The 22154-nt window shown below is 41.6% G+C and overlaps 1 protein-coding gene across 1 annotated transcript; it reads left to right on the top strand.

Annotated features, from left to right (window-relative positions):
* Nucleotides 1–5201: 5201 nt before the first annotated feature.
* Nucleotides 5202–14312, top strand: LOC139207183 (alpha-1A adrenergic receptor-like). Its single transcript, XM_070836827.1, has 2 exons — nucleotides 5202–6237; nucleotides 13172–14312. The coding sequence occupies exons 1-2, from the start codon at nucleotides 5265–5267 to the stop codon at nucleotides 13735–13737; spliced, it is 1539 nt and encodes a 512-aa protein (XP_070692928.1). The 5' UTR covers nucleotides 5202–5264; the 3' UTR covers nucleotides 13738–14312.
* The last annotated feature ends 7842 nt before the right edge of the window (nucleotides 14313–22154 follow it).

Below are 22154 nucleotides of genomic sequence, written 5' to 3' on the forward strand. Positions count from 1 at the left end.
TGCTTCAGATGTGTGTGAGTTGTTTCTTTTTCAGTTCTACCAGAGAGACATTTCACCTCTAAACTTCTCTGTTTGGGGCCCAAAGAGGAAGAAATATCCAATATAACTTTGTTTTTCTTCTTTCCTGGCAAATTAATTTATCAAATCATTAATTAATGTCAAATGTACCTTGCGGCCCCTTGGAGGGGGCCTGACCCACCAGGTGGGGACCCACTGAACTAAACTACTGCTTACACACTGATGCATCATTATTGATATCTATCGCCTATATCATGATAATAATCAGTCACAGGGGCCACAGCATTTTGACTTTTGATACTTTCAGTACACATTACTGTTTACTAAAGTAGGATTTTAACTTTTACTCACTTTTAACTTGTACTGATGGTTTTGAATAAGCGAAGGACCTGAATACAAACCTGGTTTGTCATTATCTCCTTCAAACCTGCCATCTTGTTAAAGCTCCTCTTCTGGACAGTGTATGGCAGAATCAGCCCTGTGTGCTCAGTGAGATGATAAAAGTGTTTGTGTCTCTTGTTGGACTGGATAATGCCAAACATATGGTGTCAGTTGACACGGCATAGTCATAACCAGACTAGTCTGAGGTCAGGCCAGTAACAGAAACACAACGTCAAAGCAAGACTTTCACCTCTCACCTCTTAACTTCTCGCAGCAGGAAAAACATTCATCCAATATTGTTGAACCCAGACAGCTAAATGCACAAGATCTGGACATTTTCCAGATATTAGATTAACTATTGTTTTTATCTGCAGTCTAAAGTAAACATCTTCTTCCTCAATCTCACTTGATTAATGTCAAATGGATTGAAATAATGACAAATCACTGTATAAAACAAGGAGCCATGTCTTTAAAAAGAAGTTTAACTGCTCCCTGTCTTACATAATTCAAGATTTATATTGTTTGCCCTGCCAAGAGGAAAAGTTGATCCTCTTGAACTTAAGCAAATCCACTGAAGCACACAGAGAGACGGAGGACGCTCCTGATGAAGTCACATTTTCAGCAAAACACATGAAACTTTCTTCTCTCCCGCAGAACTTGACAGCACGCCAAGCAGCAGAAGCTTTTATGTTATGTGAAAGCGAAGTGTAGCCAATCAGGTGAAATGGGCAGTGACATGCACTTCATCCCTGCACTAAAATCCGGTCTTAGATATGAACCGATATAATTCCAGGTGATTGATCTTTTAAGAAAGATGCTCATAATAAGTGTTATCTGCTGAAGGATTGAAAGACAGCGTGAGCATCAAACACTTAATCCTCTGTGAAGGAATGCTTCCCCACATGCAAAGAACTTTTGAATATGTTCACACTGCAGAGGACTGACACTCTGCAGAGGACTGACAGCACTCTGACTCTTATCGGCTTTATATCTGTCAGGATTAAGGACTGGGTCTTATTTGTTTGACTTTGAACTCATAACCACTTTGTTACTATTCGTGTCATCAAAATTGTAGCATCTCTTGCCATCTACATCCTACTTAAGGTAAAAAGGCACTGCAATGCAAATAAAGAGTCTCACCAGCATGAAGACAAGTTAAAGGCATCCTGGGAGTAATGTAGGCTATAGAGGGCTAAGTCTTCCCTAAATTTACTGCTGGCTATTGTGCACAAAAATATAGACGTGAGAATACAACTGGGAGAGCGCGTCTCTGCACCAAGAGAGTTGCCATAGTTACCCCGACAGGAGCTGTATCATGGCTAATAGGCGAGGAATCAGGGGAACTGGGGAAAAGCGTGGAGGAGAGCTCTGGGCCAGGGTTAGTGAGAGAAGGCCTCCACTCCTAGTGGAGAAACGTCCCGTGTGTTCATGGAGAACTGCTGTCATTTTCTTTTTAATGTGGTGAACATCTTCTCACCCAAACCACAGTGTTTGAATAAGAGTAGAATTCATCCTGCACTCATTTTAAGGACCTCCAGACCACTTTGGAGCACAGGTTGGCGTGAGACCACAGCAGGATATCTGGCTATTGACAGCAGCCGAGCTCAGCAAACACTGCCCTGGCAATTTATATAAGCCAGTAGGACAGACTGAAGTCATCAGAGCTAACATTTAAAATGTGTGGGATAATCAAAACTCAAGCTCTAACCCCCCACCACAGCCGCTTTTTCCAGCTAGTATTTCTGATATGACTATGCATGGTAACATTAGTAGTCAAGCTACTTTTATTTTGAAGTGTTATTAGCTGTGGTTTTTGTTTGCGATCAGTGCATAAAGTTGCTGTTATGAACATAATGTTGTCCTGTGTGGACATTAAAACAAGTGTGATAGGTGGTCAAACATTAGCCTTCTGTATTCACAGCCTCAACTGTCATCTATGGACGTCTGCAGCATAAAGTCAGATTATAGGTTAACAGACTATCTTTGGGATTAAATCAGGTAAAATCAGATTAAAACCTGCCAAAAGATCAACTACTAACCAATCAGACCAGTGGATAAACAATCATCATTCCTGCAGGATCCTGCACCATAAAGGGCCAAGTGATAAAGAGCAGTATTTATAGATCAGTCGAATCGCTGCGCTGCTCCAGACTTAACATTTCCACTTTGATTTTAAACAAAGCATCTGACAAACAGGGGGTTAGTTTATGACATTAAAAATGAAATGTCAATTATAGCTGCATTTTAATTTTGAAAAGATTCTTTCATTCCTATCAGCTCACTCCCATCACTCCTGACAGTGCTGATGCGTTTATATGCTTATTATATTACTACAGCAGCTCAGAATATGATGATAATTGGGGAAAGAAAACACCCTCACCCCCCCACAATCTGCTGTCTTTTATTAGAAAAGTAATCCACCAGTTGATAATTGGCTCCCATGATTATAACTGCAACATCTCAGTCAGATAGACCTCATCAGGCACTAACGAAGCTACTTCTCCTCTCCTCACCTCTCTAGCTTGGTGGGAAAAACAGTCTTAAAGTTTTATCCCGTTGAACTTTTTATGTGCATCATCATAAAAGTTTGGTCATCATAAGACAAAAAAAGAAAAATAAAAGTATCAAACTGTACCAAAGACATGAGGCTGTATACAATAATCCTGCTGGTACATTTCATCTATGTCATTTTATTGCATTATATTATTATTGTGCAGCACACACATTTTCATAATTTCCAAATGGTCGTACAGGAGACAAACAAAACGGTAGAAAAACAGCTCCACAGTGCCACAGGAGGTCAAAAGCTTCAAAGGCAACCTTTTAAAGTGGGGACACGTTTGAAAGGAAGGTGGAGGCGAACAACATTTAAAGGGACATTCACTTAAATTCACATATTTTTTCTCTTTTAAGTATATTTGTATTGATGTACTTGATGTGATGTTTCATTTACTTATTTGTTGCCAAATGCAGGACTGAACCTCCTGAAAGGAGCCACCTACTTTTCCAGGGATGCTTAGAACAAGGAAAACAATGAAGTGCTTTTTACTGTGATGCCGTCCAGTCTTCTGAATGTGCAGGTGGAAACTGTCAATGTACAGTTTGGATGTGAAGAACCTGTTACACTTTGTGATAACTGAACTTTTATTATGTAGGCTACATCAACAACAAGTATGTCTCAAAGAGAGCTCCTTTTATTTATTTACTTACTTACTTATTCATTTAGTTATTTCCTTATTTTTATGGTGTGTCGATCCAGTTCTGTGCACCATAATTTACATCACATGCTGGTATAGAAGAGTTGAAAACTGAACCTGACAAGCACAGGTGAAGAAGCAGAACAGCTAATTGCTTTGTGATTGTGTTTTCCTAAAATAATGAAAAAGCAAAGCAAAAAAAAAAAAAAAACATGGTGTACCCAGAGAGATCGCCTTTATAGAGAAGCTGAATACTCAGGCTATTACATAACGAATAGAAAATGAACATTAAAAATAAACACACTAAATATGCTGATTTAAAATAAATCAATTCAAATTCTAAGGACTCCGCAGACCCTCGTTATAACCTGGTTCAAAAGATAACCTGAAGCAATAAACACTCCTGGGATGAATGAAGTCAATGCAGATTAAAAAATGTGTTTCCAACAAATATTAAGGAGGATGAATTTTTAAAAAAGCATGAGTGAATAACAACGCCTACACAGACCTTCAAAGGTTCTGTGACAGGGGGAATTTGTTTTTTTGTTGTTGTCCTTTTACTTGGTTGCAGAAATTCGCCTGTCCTCCACCAGTGTTACATGATGAGAGGTAGAAAAGCTCTTACACAGGAGGGACCTCACTTTTAGGAATGTGCATGTGTCTGAACTTGGCCCATTAAATCAGTCACTCCTCACTAATTCAGCTCAGACCCAAAATGAGGCTGCTTTGAGGGACTCCTGCATTTGACCAAAACAGGAGTGTGTTCCTGGAGAAATACCTGTTATAGCTGAGGGGATTGTGTGTGATTTTCTCATCTACTTGGGAACTTAATCAGTTTGACCTTTGAGGCTTAACCTTTTAAGTTGCCTGAACATCCTGGATGTTTTTGAGGACCACACACTGATGGAAGCTGAGATCTTACTGTACACTGAGACATACGTACCTTGGGTCACGTTTTTTGAATTATATATGGTCATATTTTCTGCTGCCTTTAATTCACTTCAATTCAATTCAGTTTATTTGTATAGCCCAATATCACAACAGAGTGTCTCATAGTGCTTTACAAAGTTCACTGAAATAAACAAGTGTAACTTTAACGCATAGTTTCCTTTTAGGGACTTGAGAAAGCTGACAACAAAGTCCAGGTGGTTTTGGAAGTTTTCTCTTTTAATTTTCCAGCTAAGCTCCCTCCCACCGGGAGAAAAAACAAAAACAAGACGCCAAAAGAGGCGCATCCCCCAAAACGCGCAGTCTTCCAGTGCATCCACACAGCTGCGTAAAAAGATGGAAAGTCGCGTTTTGTGTTTTGTGTGCAGTCGCGGCTCCTCGTGTTGTGGTGGGTCACGCATCACAGGTTGCGTTTAGGTATGTCTGGTCAGTACATGGCAGAGTTGTGTGTGGTGCAGAGGAGGCAGGAGATGACTGCTGCCCCCCTCACTTCTCCACTGAGCCCTCAGGAGAGAGGAGGCAGAAGGGCTGCATGGGGGCTGTGCTGCTGCTCACTGATCGGGTGTCTCTGCTGAAACGTCTCAGATTGATTTGGAAGCGTGCAGTTAAACCATGCAGACTTAAGCCATTGAGATAGTTTATTTATGTTTAGTTAAGCTCTTTCGTATGTTGCAGTTACAAGTGATCCGACGCCTGCTATGGAGGACCTCTTGAGTCAAAATGAGTCTGAGCACTGACAATGTCACAAACTTGTGGAAAAATGGTTCCTCGGAACTCGGCGGGACTCTGGACGCGTCCTCCCAGGTCAACTTCACCAACAGCTCCGGGGGGAACCGCACGGAGCCCAGCGAGGTGGACCTCACCCGAGCCATCCCGCTCGGCTTGGTGCTGGGGGCTTTCATCGTGTTCGCCATCGCGGGCAACATCCTCGTCATCCTCTCGGTGATGTGCAACAGGCACCTGCGGACCCCCACCAACTACTTCATCATCAACCTGGCCATCGCCGACCTGCTGCTGAGCACCACGGTGCTGCCGGTGTCCGCCACCCTGGAAATCCTAGACTACTGGGTGTTCGGCAGGATCTTCTGTGACATTTGGGCGGCGGTGGATGTGCTGTGCTGCACCGCGTCCATCATGAGCCTGTGCGTAATATCCATCGACCGCTACATCGGGGTGAGTCATCCGCTGCAGTACCCGGGCATCGTGACGGAGAAGCGGGCGCTGCTGGCCATGCTCGGGGTGTGGGTGCTGTCGGTGGTCATCTCCATCGGACCGCTGTTCGGGTGGAAGCAGCCGTCGCCGCCGGACGACACGGTGTGCCCCATCACCGAGGAGCCCTTTTACGCGCTCTTCTCCTCCCTCGGCTCCTTCTACATCCCTCTCGTCGTTATTCTGGCCATGTACTGCCGGGTCTACATAGTCGCCAAACGGACCACTAAGAACCTGGAAGCCGGTGTGATGCGCGAGAGGATGAACTCCAGTGAGCTGACCCTCAGGATCCACAAAGGCTCTCAGCTGAACGAGGAGCCCGGCAGTTCAGGCGCCGGCAAGGGCCGCGCGCACCAAGCCAGAAGTTCCCTCACGGTGAAACTTCTGAAATTCTCCCGAGAGAAGAAGGCAGCAAAAACTTTGGGAGTTGTGGTCGGCATGTTTACGCTTTGTTGGCTGCCCTTCTTTCTCGCCTTACCCATAGGTAGGTCCAAGGGGTCGTTCATATCGAGGCCTGTCACACTGTCACAAACTTGTGTTTGGCCATTTCCAAAATTCCCCCCCCACACACACACACAGAAAACTTGATGATATTCAATCAGTTAAAGAGACCTGCTGGTATCCCGCTCATTTAAAAGTCAGTAAGAAGTTAAAACTGAGGCAGTTAAAGGCTGCTGCAGGCGTGTAAATCACAGCTCCAGTTGGCACTGGGAAAGTCTCCTGGGCAGCATTTACTGCTCTGAAGTGTCACTAAACCTGCGAGGGGCCTTTGATATACCGTGGTGGTCATTTCATACTGCAGGAATAAAAAATCACATCACCCATATATTATTGCAGCATTCAATATCTGGCACAGTGGATCTATATTATTTATTTCTGGCTCCACAGCCTCTGTTTATGTAATGAAGTTGGTTTGCATTCTATTTTGTGGCAGATAATTTAAATTTGGACCAACTGTAAAATGTTCCACCTCTGCACCAAAGTTATGCTGAGGTTGTACCCTCTAAATTCAGGGCCTGTAAAAAGGCATAAAACATGATGTAAAAAGACTGAGAGGGAATTTTTTTACAAGCTTATACAAACAATATTAATGTTATCTTTGCATTATTCCCTGAGCCTCAGATAATCTGGGCTGGTTCAACAAATCCGCTCCGTGAGTGTGCCAAGAGAAGAGGAGGTGGCCCCCTCCAGATCTGGTCAGTTAGTTTAGAGGCCTGTGGGGCCTGCCGGGGCTCCCTAATGCCACTGAGACTGGCAAGCACTCAACACCCTGCTGTCATGGCTGTTTGAAAAACTGCAGAGGAAATTAGACAATGTAATCTGTGGTGAAAAACTCATGCTGTGAGCTGTGTTGTGGCGAGGAGGTCAACAAAACATGAAGGTCTGGAGAGAGTCTGAGCTCCAAGCATGGCTGTCATATTTTAGATGATTGTTTGCCTGGTTCTCTGTTTGCCAGAGCTGTGGTCTTTTATGGCACTGCGGGTTATGGTTGTATGTGTGAGGGTGCGGTTTGTGTATCAGCGTGTGCCTGTGTGTGTGCATTCATTAACTGCGGTCATGTGGGAACACGTTCACGCCCCTGGCCCCAAGCTGCAGCTCATCACATCCTCAAACGGACACACATGCATCACTAGCTGGGGCAGGGTGAGTATGCAGTGTCAAGTAGCGGGGAGTGTTTTGTCTGAAGGCATTCTAAGCGAGATAACAAACGCACGTAACAAATGTAATTATCCAAATTATCAGATCTGAGAGGCTGCAAAGTGCAGATGTGACTCAGGAGGGGTCTGTTTCTGTAACGCTTCATCAACCAACTGCATGGTACACTTCTCTGTTTCTCTATATCCAGTATAGTGGCAGACTGATAGATGGTGACAAAGCGTCAGACAACCTTATTTCATGCTAATTCTTAACTGGCCTCAGAGCTGTTTGAAAGAAAAGCAAAAAAAAAACCAGCAGTTCGGTCGTCTTGTGTTGGTTAATTCCACATAATGCGTCTAATGTATATCCACAATGTCTCAGAAACCAACACTACAACCTCCTCTTTTTCCAAAAAGGCATTGTGGGAGATGTTTTTCAGTTTAGTTTGTGCCTCTGCTTTTGTGTTTGACTCTCATACAAACTTAAATAGTAGAAGTCCGATATGTGCTCGTCTCGCTCCCTGAGCATTCATTAGCCTCCACCCACAGAGTGGGATTTCCTGTCTCACACTTGTTATTACCCTGCTCCTTCCTCCACACACTGCCACTGATATGTATGTGGGGGTTTCTGGTCGGCTGTGTGTGTGTGTGTGTGTGTGTGTGTGTGTGTGTGTGTGTGTGTGTGTGTGTGTGCTGGTGTCAGTGGATGGCACGAGTGGTTTGTTTGTTTGTTTGTGTGTGTGGAGGAGTGTTTACGTCCATGAGTACAAGTATGTGCATGTGTGTTTTGAGTGGGGATGCAGCTATTTTTCCTTTCCCTCTTCACCCAAGTGAAAGCACGTTAAGATGAAACAGGCTCGGAGCTCCCAGTAAGACCCACTGTGACCTCCGACCCCTGAAGTCACAGAACATATGCAGCTTAACGAAATATGTGAACTTTCCCCTTCGAACTTCAACTAATCTGATTCGAATTCTGTAAATACCTTGTTTTTGTTTTTGTACATAAATGGCGAACATGCAGCTACCGGTCCCAGAGTTCGAGTCATCCCTTTTCAGAGTCTCCTTTTACGCCTTTAACTTGGAGCAAAGTAAGGAATGCAGACCTCAAGGTTATAAACATTACATCAAATTTTTTAAATTAGTGTTACTTCTTGGAGAAAAAGCAGCCCCAAACTTCCCACTCTCACAGACCACTGCAGCTACTCTGTCAGTATGGGTCCCTTATCTAAACTCAAACACATTCTTGTGTCACGTTATGAAAAACTGATGCCATAAAATCTTAATTACACAGTAATAATCAGACTAGTGCAGAAATTCACCAGTCAAGGTTTTCTGAAGGCTCAAGGAGACTCAAGGAAAGCAGCTAAAGCTTCTTCTATGTGATGTATTTCATGCTGACTGACAAGGACATGTGTTAAATACCTCAATCTGATGTTATAGAGATGTTATGAAACATTATAATATCAGTTAGGATACTTCACGTTTTGACTGATATTTTATTGACTTAAAGTGACAAACCAAAAAAACTCTATAAATTGGATGAAATAGAAAGAGATTAGGTTCACAATACTTACAATAGGCATGATGTTGCCTCAAAGGAACACCTGAAACAGGACACAATGAGTTCATAGGATCAGGATCAATTTGACAAACCAGAGCTGAAAACAAATGTACAGGAAGATGCATGTATACAGTAAACTTACGGCTGGAGCTGCAACTAACTCAATCTTATTAATTTTCCATCCAGTTTTCCAATATTTGATCAAGTGTTTGTTCATAAAATGTCAGGAAAAAGTGAAAAATGCTCACAGTGATGTCTTCATATTACTTTCTTTGTTTAACCAACAGCGTAAAACTAAAAAATATTCAGTTTTCTGTTATGTGAGACAAGGAAAAGCAATAAATTGTCACATTCATGGAGCAATTTTGGTTGAAAAATGACAATTAATTGATGATTAAATGATTATCTGGCAATAGTTTTAATAATCATTTCAGTTGGTAAACTAAGACAACAAAGCTAAACTGAAAATAGAACCATCACTATTATTAAAGAGTTGTGATAATGAGCGGGAAAATGTTCTAACTTTTAAAACACTGAAGGCTCAGTGCAGGGACTCGTCTACATTTTAGGGGTTTCAATGAGCTTTTTTTTCTTGCGCCAGCTTAGCCGAAGAGAAATCACCAGTCCTCTGGGGATACTTGTGGTATTTCATTGCACACATTGTCCCACAGCGCTTTAACACCCAGCGCCGGCACTAATGTCCTGTGAAGGCCTCGCGTTTAACAGCTAGTGCAGGCATTGTGCTCATATGTGAGAGAAACTGACACTTTGAGGTGTTAACCAATTGTTTCCGTGTATATGTGTTTCTGGCTGAGATACTGTGTCTGTGTGTGCATGTGTGCATCTCCCACGTGGTTTTTTGTTACATGAGCTGGCCTGCCCCTGAGCTCGGGGGGTAATTGAAATGGCTTTTGAAGGGGAAAAATAATGAGTGTCAAAGCGATGAAGAAGAGAGGAGGCGACAGAGCTGAGCTGGAGGGGCCACAGGGCAGCGGGGGTGAAAGTGAGGGTCCCTGGGATGTCAACCCAATTTTCCAAAAATAGCTTAATGCTATGGTCTCATTGAAAGCAATCTGCAAGGGTAATAACACTTCTGTCTTTTTAGATCAAGACATAGTAATCATATTTATGAGTGCGTTAGGAAGCAGGATGTGTGAGTTTTCTGGGAGCAGATTGTGTGTGTGTGTGTGTGTGTGTGTGTGTGTGTGTGTGTGTGCGTGTGTGTGCGTGTGTGTGCGTGTGTGTGCGTGTGTGTGTGTGTGTGTGTGTGTGTGTGTGTGTGTGTGTGTGTGTGTGTGTGTGCACTGTACATGGCACGGAATAGGCAACGCTTCTTCCAATTAGTGAGAATAACAGGATGCTTTGTTTTGTTAAGATGTTCCCGTGTTTCATAGTGAGATGTGTGTGTACGTGTGTGTGTGTGTGTGTGTGTGTGTGTGTGTACGTGTGTGTGTGTGTGTGTGTGTGTGTGTGTGTGTGTGTGTGTGTGCCTGTCCGCAGGAAGGAGGTGCAAACATTTCTCTGAACAGAAGGAGCGAGACCACCAACAATAACCCTCCCACAGTTATCCATATACCATTGTCTCACATCCTCTGCAGTTTATACTATAATCTTTCAACATAAACACCCTTCAAGAGACAAAAATTGACCAAGTCCACATAAATAAACATGTACCGCATGTGGCTACAGGAAGGTCTGTTGTCAACCAGATTTCTGTCTGTGTGTTCCTACACTTTTATGCGCCGATGCACAAAAGATCCACATGAACATGCTGACAGTGTCCCACTTTTTGGGGCCTCCAGATGTTCAGGGGCTCCTTCCTGAGAGGCAGGCAGAAACCCACGGCTGAGAGACTTATGAATCACATGCAGATTCACAATAAGTCAACTGTTGACTAAACCAAGAGATTTCAGTGTGAAATGAACATGTTTTGGTTTTGTTAGGCAGAACAGACAATGTGAAAGTGCCACCTTGAGCTGGGGTAAATGTTTATGGATATTTTTCATTATTTTTAAACTAATAATTGAGAATTAATTAATTGTTAATGGATTAATGGAAAGAATACGTAGCTATAGTTCAAGCATGGATCACAGAAATGATTGATTTAATAAACAAGATGAAAGTTGTGTGCTATCATCATACAGCTTCCTACTCAGCATCACCATCACAATAACTAATTACCATACTTATTATTGAAAAAAGTTGAAAAAATATCCAATTATGGTCAATCAACATCAGTTAACTTCAACAATCAGCTCAATTTTGCTTTAGTTATTTATCAAATACAGAACATTTGCTAGAAGAACATAGCAAATGCAAAGCTCAGCTTGTTTCTATCTATTTATGATCTGCTTGACCAGAATAAAAGAAAGAATTGGACTTGTGATGCAGACAGTTTTAACCAACCAACCACCATCGAAGCGAGACAGACAGAGAGAGAAATTAAAGAATGATAAAGTTTTAAACTCCACCGTACTCTCACAGGCATAACTCACATGCTTATGTAATAACATTTAAGTGGCCGTCCAGAAGCGAAAATAGCATGTGAAAATACCAGCCAGCGGAGACCCATTCATCTACAGCACAGCAGGCCGAGACACGTTCAGACACACACACACACACACACACACACACACACACACACACACACACACACACACACACACACACACAGGGCGTAGTGCTGTCATTGAGTTAAATTAAAGTTCAAAGAGACATTTCCTCATATTGTCGTACAATCACTTTCCACGTAAACAAATTGACTGAAGCTGTGTGTGTGTGTGTGTGTGTGTGTGATAAATAGATGTCAGCTTCTATGATGGTTTGCATAGCTGCAGGTTTTTGTGGCACCAAAGCAGTGTGCCATGTTTATGATTGTATCCAACTCATTAAGTGGACATAACTCCCCTCAGGCTGTTATCATTATTTGCAGCCAATAACACATTTCACCCCCTGGCTATGTACTGTATAATGTACTTTGTACCTCTAAAGATAATTGTGAAAGCTGTTGATCTGATATTCATGAAGAAGCAAGCTGGGGTGTCTATCCATCTACAATATCTTATCAGAGGTAATTTCACACTTGAAAACCTGAGATTATAGTTCATTCTCAGTCTCTCCAGCATTGTGATATTAATTTAGGAATGTGACTTGTCAGTAAGACAGTTTCACTCACATCTGCCCCCACACACACACAAATGCACAAAGTATTTCTTTCTTTCACACTAATCTCACACTGTTTTTATCTTCAGGCCTCCCCCTCTCACCTCATTAGCTTGTAAGATATTCTTCCGCTATTTAAGCATGTCCACAGGAGGAGACAACACAGCACAAGGGGAGATTAATGCAGTTCAACGCAGGCTAAACTCACTCATTAGCAGACATCACAAACCTGCCCCAGAATCTTGTAATGCTGTCGTTTCCATCGTTAGGATTTCCTCTAATTGTGGGGAAAAGTGTTCTTGAGTCTTACTGACAACATATCTGAACACACACACACACACAACTTCAGCTGTGTACTTGTGCAAATGTTTGACACGTCTGCAGGTGTGAAAATAGGAGTTTTTTTAGTTAGTTTGCTGGAAGTGTAACCTCTCAAAATGAGCTGAGAATAGACAAAAATGTCTCCCCTTTGCTCGAAGCTCTGACTCATCTCTCATACAGTATATTTATCTTCAAGGGAATTCAGGGTCATCCCACTCTTTCTGCATGAAAGTCCTCCAGATGAACTGTGACAGACGGCTGCATTGATTTTTGAAAAAGGGTGCACTTTATGTGCTTATGACGGCCTTCCTAAATGCAAGGTCTTTCTTTAATGATAAATAAAACATGGAACAGGCTGCTCTCTCTGGTCTTTTGCTCCTGCGCTTTTCATCCTGTGCACTCACAGTCTGATTGTGAGTCTGATTCAGTTATTCTGAATCAATGCTGCCACCTACAGGGAAACATAAAGCCTGCAGCACAGAGAGGAGCAGTAAACCCAGCGGTCCTGTATCATCTGTCTTCATTAATGCCATTTAAAAATCCAGTGTTTCCAGTGTCATTTATATTCATTCAGGCACAGCAGGCCAGAAATCCCGTCTCTAGTGCCTCAGCAATTCCAAATGATTCCAATAAACAGTTTCCAGGGTCTTTAAGGGGTTAATTTGAGGTTTCTCTACAAAGCCACTAATTATTGAATGCAATATCTCAGTTTTCTCTCTCTGTCCTGCTGTTTCCAGGGTCCTTTAATGTGAACTTGCGGCCACCTGATCTCCTCTTTAAAGTGATCTTCTGGCTTGGCTACTTCAACAGCTGCCTGAACCCCATCATCTACCCCTGCTACAACCGCGAATTCAAGCTGGCCTTCATTCGCATCTTAAGATGCCAGTGTCACCAGCGTAAGCGCCCCGGCTGGAAGGCATACAATTATCGTTCCTCCAACCTCAGCTCATCTGGAAACTCACGCAAAGGCTCGGTGGATCACAACTCCAGCTGCCTGAACGGCAGCCAGCGCACTCTGCCCTCCTCAGCCAGTCCGAGCCCCAGCTACCTGACCAAGGGTCTCCCACCGTGCCCTGAAGGGGAAACATTATACATCTGGGGGGCATCCACCCCTACTCCCTCCACGCCCAACCTGCTGCCCGGCAGCCCCACAGACTGCCAGCAGGGATCTCTGAGGGGGGACATAAGAGGAGGGAAATCAGCTGAAGAGACTGCAGGTGGTGTTTTCTCTTTCTCCTTTGGGAAGAGTAAAGACAAGGGAGGGATCCACAAAGACAGCATTGTGCCTGTTGACAAGGTTTGACTGCTGAGTCTTGCCAAGACGTGACCTGTTCATTCCCTGTAAGGAGTAAAGCATGGACGTATGATTTCACAGGTGTGCTGCATTCACTGTACATGGTCCCATGATCATTCATCAGTCAGTGTCATTAGTGGTGATTGTAAGGTGAAAATAACTGAGTATTGACTATGCTGCTGTATCAGAGGTCATTTGTTCTATGTTACTGTATCTGTGGTAGACATAGACAGGAAAGTTGGTTTCAATAGACAGTAAGGGGCTCAGATAATCAAAATCGCTGTTCTCTTTTTGGGATGGGAAAGTAACCAGTGCATACATTTTCATGAAACAAAAAAGGAATTTTCAGAAAAGAGTCATATCCAACGCAACCTCCTCATCACCCCCTTCAGTCAAAAACCCACCTCGGCCCCCTAAAAACACTGAAGCTGACTCGTGTAAAATGTGTGATAAGACAAATGACCACCTTTCTGTTGCAGTCACTTGATATCTTCATGGTATGTTGTGGAAATAAAGTATAACCTAGTTTATCTGCTGTGCGCACAATCATCAGATAGCATCTTGTTTGTTGATGTTTGATGTTCAAAAAGTTCTGAATATCAATTTTAGAAATGTGATCGATACATGAATAAACATAGAACGTTGCTCAAACACTGCTTGGAGGCGCGCTGTCTCTGTAACTACTGTCTGGATGTTTATGTCAGTGTGGTGATCAGGAACAATCAGTGAATGATGGGTTTTTATGTGTCTGAGTGAAGAGAGGGGCACAGTTTAAAGTGTCTGTGCTAAAAAGCAAACATTGGGATGTTATTTAGAGGAACATTTCCAGTAAGACAAGATAAATACAACATTCATAGTTTAAATAGACAGGGCCCTTCTATCTAGCTGTGTGTAGTTACCTCTTCACTTACCCATGGCCTGCTGAGTCCTGATACATGTCAGTTAATCATTTACCACTGACTTTTTGTTTTGGCTATGGATCAATACTAGACACACACACAAACAGACAAAGAGGCTGGAACACATCACAGGACGCTCAGCTTCATATGAAAGAACAGAAACAGGTTTAGATTAACCAGTGAGACATGATCACACTAAGCAAACATACACTTGATGAACCCCGTTGGTTTATGCTGAGTGACCGACAGCTTCGTTCTTACTGCACCATTATGCCCCTGCCTGGGACAAACTCCTCAGATAACCACACCTTTCATTGCACCACAGTTAAACTCTGAGTGCTTTGCCTAATTCTTCCAATCCCCATCTTTTCACTATGGCTGCAGTGGCATGTTTCCAAAACCTCCAGACGCTCACCACTGCATTTATGGTTTCCCTGGCAGTGGCACATTTCCTGGTTGCTGTGCCAGCTGATGCCTTTAAAGTCTGGTGCGCTCTGCACTTCAGACACAGCTTCTGCCGAGCACACCTCTTGCTGGGCGTCATCTGCTGTACGTCCACCATTTGTAACCTCAGCTGCGTGGCTCTACCCTGTCAGAAGTGGTCACCTCCTCCCTTTGCGTTCCCTCGGTATGGACACGCAGTGGGTTTCATGGGAAAATCTTCTAGGTTGCCCAGAGACAAGTGAAGTGGATCCATGCAACTGATGACAATACTGGCCACCTGCAGATGAGCCAGAGCCCCATGAAGGCTGGCGCCACAAGACGAGTCTGGGCTCGTGTGGAGAGATATCCTCTGAAGAGGGAACTGAAAGCTGTGAAGACGCAGGGTCTGATCATCATGAATGATGGTCCATCCTCTGAAGAGCTCCAGCGTCAGGACACTGGTCCTGGAGGCCTCCATGTGACTAGGATAAGCGAATTCTTTCCTCTGTGCCTTATTCCACACTGGGGAGCAGTTAAGAGCAGTTAAGTTTGGATCCCTCACACTTTGGTAGATGAGCACTTACTGTTGTTACCTTGGAGACCATTTCAAGATGATCATTGTGTATTAGCCTGATAATGTTTTTTTTTTAGTTACGGCCTGGACAAAATAAATACTTAGTAAATGCCCTGTTTTATTATTATTGTTTTTATTATTGTTATTCTTGTGGATTAAGCCACATCAACCAATCCTGATGCAATAGAATAATCCCATTGTCATTAGTGGGGTTTGTGCTTCATGTGAAACCTTTTATTTTTAGACTGTCTGATCATTTTCATTTTTTCTGCAGTTTGGTTACCACTAAAACTAGGGACGTTATAAAAATGAAATAAATAAATCCACAGTTTTGAAAAAAGAGATGTAGCTATTGAAACCTGTTTTCCTTTGGGGCTCAGGAGGACGAACATCTGGGTGTAAACAGCATTGTTGGCTATTGACACCCAGTTACAAATAGGATCTGCCTTACTTATCCTTTTTACAATATATTATTTTTTGTTTTTGTTGTTATGGTTATTCTTATGTAATAAGCCTGATTGATCAACCTGAGGCAGGAGAATAATCCCATCTTTGTGAGAAAATATTCACACTACTGTGAAGTGATGCGAGAAAAAAAAACTGGCACCTTGAGCAAAACGTTTATGCTTTTTCTAGGTTGTATCAGTGAAGATCAACTGGAACAACAACATCACTGTCTCTGCCTGTGAGCATGTGGATACAAGCAGAGCAGTTTGCTCTTCTCTAATCACTGTCACCCCAAACCACTTCATTTTTCATTTTTCCTTTACCTTGAAGGCAAGAGTGGTACAAAAGAGAAACTACACTACACCAATGATCTTCTCCTTCACAGACATTTTTACACACTTAGTAAAGACAAAACTATTAATTGAAATGTTTGGAATAAAATAGAGATACCAGAGGAAATTCAGAAAAACACTATCAAGCACAAGGTTTCTGAAAAATATTCATCATCATTGCAGATGAACTGTAATATAAGTAAATGTTAGAATTTAAGTCACTGTGCTTAATATTGCAGATTTATTTCCTCCAGTAAAAAGAACAAAGAAGTACCTCACTTTCCTAAAACTGAACTAATATTTGTCAGATTCATATTGGAATGTATTCAATGTACAAGATACACTATTATCAGAGATATAAAGGAACACTGTACATGTAAAAGAGTTGACAATTAGCAGTAGCTATAAACTCCCTGCACATCACATCAGTTTCATGTTAAATCAAATCAAATAAAAGTAAGTACATGTTACAAGTAGTTACAGCAAAGCAGGTAAACAGCAAACTTATCATTAATTTGGTGACACTGTCATAATAGTTAATAGAAAAATATTGATTAGTGCAGCATTAATCAAGTGGTTTGAGTTGATTAAACATATTAACAATAAAAACGTTTATTTCAGTCACCTGATGTGGCTTTCACTGCATAATTAATTAGGAGTGTCTTCATGTTTTTCTGTCCATAATGCATCAGCAGTTTGGATGTTACTCCTCTTGAAATGCTACAGGGACACCAAATAAAGCGATTACTGTTATTATTAGATTAGATTACAGTTATTATTAGTAGTAGTATTATTATATTAATTCTCTGTGAACTACACTTCAAACACTGGATGTTAAACAAAAACACAGAAGTCCCTCTAGTTTTGCATTTTGCTGGGAGTGAGCTGACTGTTGATTGGAACAGTATTGCTGTGGGTTCACCTTTTTTTTATGCTCCTCTGCTGCCTTGCCACCCTCCCCATACCCGACTCCAGCGTGTGATTTTTTTCCGCTCTAGCCGCACAATAAGAAGATAATAAGAAGAGAGTGTGTGATTAGACAACAAGCAGCAGCTGTATCAGTGAAGTGACCAGGTGCTGCTCTGCTGATCCATCCCCACACCTCTCTCCCCTGCAGCTGAATAACAACCACGTCCACCTCCACAGTGATATTATCGTGTCAAAGAATAATCACACTTTGTCAGACTACTCATGTAAGAAATAAGATGAAGGTCCTTCTAGCTCACAGATGTTGGCCAGCTCTGTTGAAACAGACACTTCGTGGCTCAGCTCAGAGGAAAGCATGAGGTCTCTGCTCTGAAGGAGACCAAGTGTCTTCCTGCTAGCTTGTTCTCCTTTCTTCTTCACTGTGTCAATAAGGCAGCGTGCCCTGTCTGCACTGGTACTGTTCTCCAGAAGTATTGAGTCTTTCTCCCCATCATTCAAGACACCATCCTCCAAAAGGTCATCCAGCAGCTGGTTAAGAACTTCTCCAGATAATCTCTCCTCAAGTTTAGGTCTCACTCTGTGAAGAAAAAAATTATTTAAAAAAATTAAACAACAAATTTGGACTCTTCATGAAGCACCTGACGATGTGTCATATTGGCCCAACAGTTGAAATAATCAATAGACTTCTTTAAGTTTTATTTGGTCTGCCCCCACCCCTACCGACTCATCAGACTTTGTGAGGCCTCCTTCTGGAGCCACAAAAGCCTTTAGATGACTTTTTTCACATATGTAACCAAGACCTGTTGACAGACTTTGATGTAAAAAGAGAGCCTTTAAAATAAAAAGAACCCTTTTTAGCATATTTGAATGATTAAAGTTACTGTTTATCTTCTAAAGAATGCCATAGGCTCTTATAATGTATTTATGTTTGTGGCTTTATACTGTTTGACTACATTTATAACGTACCATGTGTTTGTGAGCTGGATGTTAAAGATCTACTGCAGATCTTATGGTACTTCTTCTAAATACTCATCATATACAGTGTCTTACCAAACTTCACGTGAATATCACCAGTGGTTTTACATTCACACCACTTGACACACGCTAAATAGAGGTGGTACATTTATAACTGAAATATGCTATCTTATCTATATGCTATCTTCTAACACTGACCTTTTCGAATTATGTGGGTCCACACTGGTCCAGATTCATGTCTGAGTGTCAGCTGGAAATTACTGTCTGGATTTTCAATGAATACTTCAAAGAAGTTTGGGTCACTGCTTTCATATGCAAGCTTTAATGTCTGTGAAAGAAAGATCCTCAGACAGAGAGCCAAAGAGAAATGTATTTTACCAAAAAATAAAATGACTCAAGAAGGTCTGTTAAAGGAATAGTTTGACATTTTGGAAAACATGGCCAGCCCTGCTCTGTCCAAAGGTTGGTCCTTATGTTTGTCCACGTTTAATTCTTATTAAAAAAAAACACACAGCATAAGAATAAGTTGTGGTTTTATGTGAGGACATATGCTGGACTATTTCTTAGCTGGCCGCAGTGAACAGGACATAATGCATTAATTAGTTCACTTTAGAGGTGCTGCTGGGCAGATCTGGGCATCTTTGGGTGGAGCCAGGCTAACTGTTCTCCCATTTCCAGCCTTTATGCTAAGATAAGATAAGATAAGCTAACCATCTCCTGGCTGTAGCTTCAAATGAGATATGAGAGTGTTATCGAGCCTCTCAGCATTTTTTCAAAATGTGAAATTGCTTTAACTGTTTCTCTTTTGTTTGTTTTTCAAACTACTACCCTCATTTTCTCAAGAGAACAAATGTTGTTTATTTTAATTTCTTATCCCGAAGATACCAATTTAGTGAGACAACACCATAAGACATAAAGACTTTTGAAGGATCTTGAAATAACAAGCCAAAAACAACCAACAAGAACCTCTCTTGGCAATATCCTCTTTGAAAAGCTTGTTACATCAGACAGTACATAATATCTTTTAACAATATTTTCAGAGCCACTGGCCGCATTTAAAGTAATAAAGCAAATTAGATTTGTGATGATGATTGCGATGATTTTGATCATTTAACAACCTGTGTCTAAGTAAGGGATAATGCACAGCCAGCCGATCATTAATGCTGAACAAACCCCAGCAGGGTGATGCAGGACAGGCCGTAACTGTAACTGACCAATCAGAATCAAGTATTCAGCAAAGTCAAATACCTGCGGGGCTCTCATCCTACAGTATCCTACATATTCTGGACCACAATTAACTCAGACTTAACAACTGAAGGACGGTTCAGGGCAAATTTCTGCACTGTCCACATCGGCCGTGAGGATGAAGCGATTTTCAGGGACTTCTCTGGGTTTGGCTTTTGGATCACTTTGTTTCCACTGCTTAATTCCTTGTTATTTATTGTCTGTGAGGGGAAAAAGACATTCTAAGTAAGAAGCTTGAAGGTTACAGCAGCCAGCCGACACTGCCGTCTGAGTTTTGATGTGTGAATTAATATGGTGGCGGCAAGTTATGCACTAACCTGTTGTAGACCAGGATCACCAGGGATCAGAGGTAAGCTTTGTATATTAACACATTACAGTTCATTTTCACTGGAAAGCCGGCTTTCACCAGGACTCCTCTTGGAGAGAACTGCACAAAAGATAAGTGCGTCAAGTTTTATATTAACATACTATCAAACAGTTAAGAAGTTGTTGCATCTTTTCTTTTGTTATATGATGTTTGCTGACCAGTGCAGATCCACTTCATCTAACTTTCCAGCAATGACTTTAATGTCCAGCAGGGGACCTTCAGCGATGTACTGCATGATTTCCAGTCTCTCCGTGTGTTCCTCCCAAATACCAAACCGATACCTGAAGCTGACCTTTTCCTTACAAACTCAGCGCAAGACAGAGACACCGCACTCAAAGTTACCTGCTTCAGACTGTAGGCTAATTTGTGAAAGGTAAGGCAAGTTTACCATAGGTAACAAAATCTGCCTTATTTTTATTTGCTGTGAAAAACAACATTCCCTTGATCATTTAAATAATGCATTAGTATTAAAGGTAAGAGCACCAAAAAGATCTTAGTTTTCCTTCTGTCCAAATGTGTTTGCTGTGAGACAGTATTTGCGGAGAGGTTTTACCTGAACATCCACACAGTTCACTTTATCCAGTCATCCTCAGGGGATACTTGACTCCCAGGTACCATCTTTCTTGAGTTAAACGTTCCAAAGAAAAGTTCCTGAAACAGATTAATTTATTGTAAATTCACTGAACATATGCAGGGGCACAATGAGAGTCTTTATGGATTTCAGATACAGAAAAAAGCTAGGTGTTGTCAAATGGCCTGCGGTGTGTTAAAGTTTGTCTTCTTAGTATTTTTAAAGAAAACTTTAAATTCTAGTCATTTTCAACATTGAGTAGAATTCAATCATTAATCAGTAAATCTCAAAATTAAAAGAGGATTAGATAAAAGGCACAAACCACCCAATCCAGAGGTCAACATGGATGATGCCTCAGACAGCTGTGGATCTACTCACTGTCATGCCCCCCAGGACATAGTCCAGACCTTTCTGGAGAGGGTTTTGGTCGACAATCTGCGACTGTAAAACAAATCTGAAGCGGTAAAGGACAACTGGAGTCACTCGTGCTCCTTGCAGCCTGTTTCTTCACTTGACTTAAGGAAAGAGACATTCTGTTTATTTCTTTACTCATGTTTACTGTGTGAATCAGCCTCGGGGATGGCAGAGCAACACGTTGTCCATCCATGTGCAAAGTCTTTGTGTTTAACACACATTAAGCCCAAAGTGAAAGCATGTGTCTTTACGTTGGTGTCTCGATGTCTTTGATAAGACGTGGCTCCACTTTCTCCACGATCTTGTAGAAGATGTCTTTGCCTCCAACTCCAACAGCTTTCAGATGATCAAAGAGCTCCTGCATCTTCTGGCTGGAGGTCTGGAGGGCTCTGATTTTATCACAACTTTCTTGTTGAATAACCCCCTGGATAAGGAGCTGGTGAACATTTCTCACTCTGTGGATCAGCTGGACTTCATATTTATCCACAAAGTGCTCCTCTGGGGGAAGGCAGAAAGAAAAAATACTTGAATTCAAAGACGGGCTTCATTGCAAAATATTTCTTTCCATATTCAAAGTGTAGCTCATCATCATAATCATCATAATATATCATTTTCTATTGTAGTTCATCAATACAACAGTGTCTCAGAGAACAAAAAATGGACTCACTTTCTTAGAGGACTGTCCACCTGCCTCCATCACTGCCAAAATAAGAAGACACAGTATCAGACAATGACTTTAATTTTTAAACAAACTTTAATTTTATTACTAATGTGAGACAACTAGTGCTAAAAGACACATTAACTCTGGTGCAGCATTTCAAAAGAAAAGCAGCAGTCCCTGGCAAAACCACATTCCTGTTATTAATACATATTCAGCACATAAGTTATCAACACACATTCTGAATATTAATCAAGAGAAGATACCAGGGGATGTTAAGCAGAAGCAGTGAAAATACAATATAAATTAATGGACACAGAAAAAAATCAATTATACACATAAATTAAAAACTAAAAAGGAAAAAAACAAGATGAATTACTGAAAAAGGAAAAATTGACCTATAATACCTGTAATATCTATAAATTAGAAAATACATTACATATCAGATTGTATATACATACATGCTTTGAGAAGAATTCCCCAGCTGAGTCTGTTTACATGTCATATTTCTCAGTTTCTGTTCCTCTTGTGATTTTTCTTGCTTGTCCTGGCAGAGAGCCAAGAGCTCTCGTTGCTACTCGGAAGTTCAGCCGG

This window comes from Pempheris klunzingeri, chromosome 9 (assembly GCF_042242105.1).
Source record: "Pempheris klunzingeri isolate RE-2024b chromosome 9, fPemKlu1.hap1, whole genome shotgun sequence".
NCBI lineage: Eukaryota > Metazoa > Chordata > Actinopteri > Acropomatiformes > Pempheridae > Pempheris > Pempheris klunzingeri.

Coding starts and splice junctions, on each gene's coding strand:
- LOC139207183 (XM_070836827.1), top strand. CDS start 5,265: ATGAGTCTGAGCACTGACAATGTCACAAACTTGTGGAAAAATGGTTCC. Junction 6,238..13,171: donor CTTTCTCGCCTTACCCATAG/GTAGGTCCAAGG, acceptor TGCTGTTTCCAG/GGTCCTTTAATGTGAACTTG.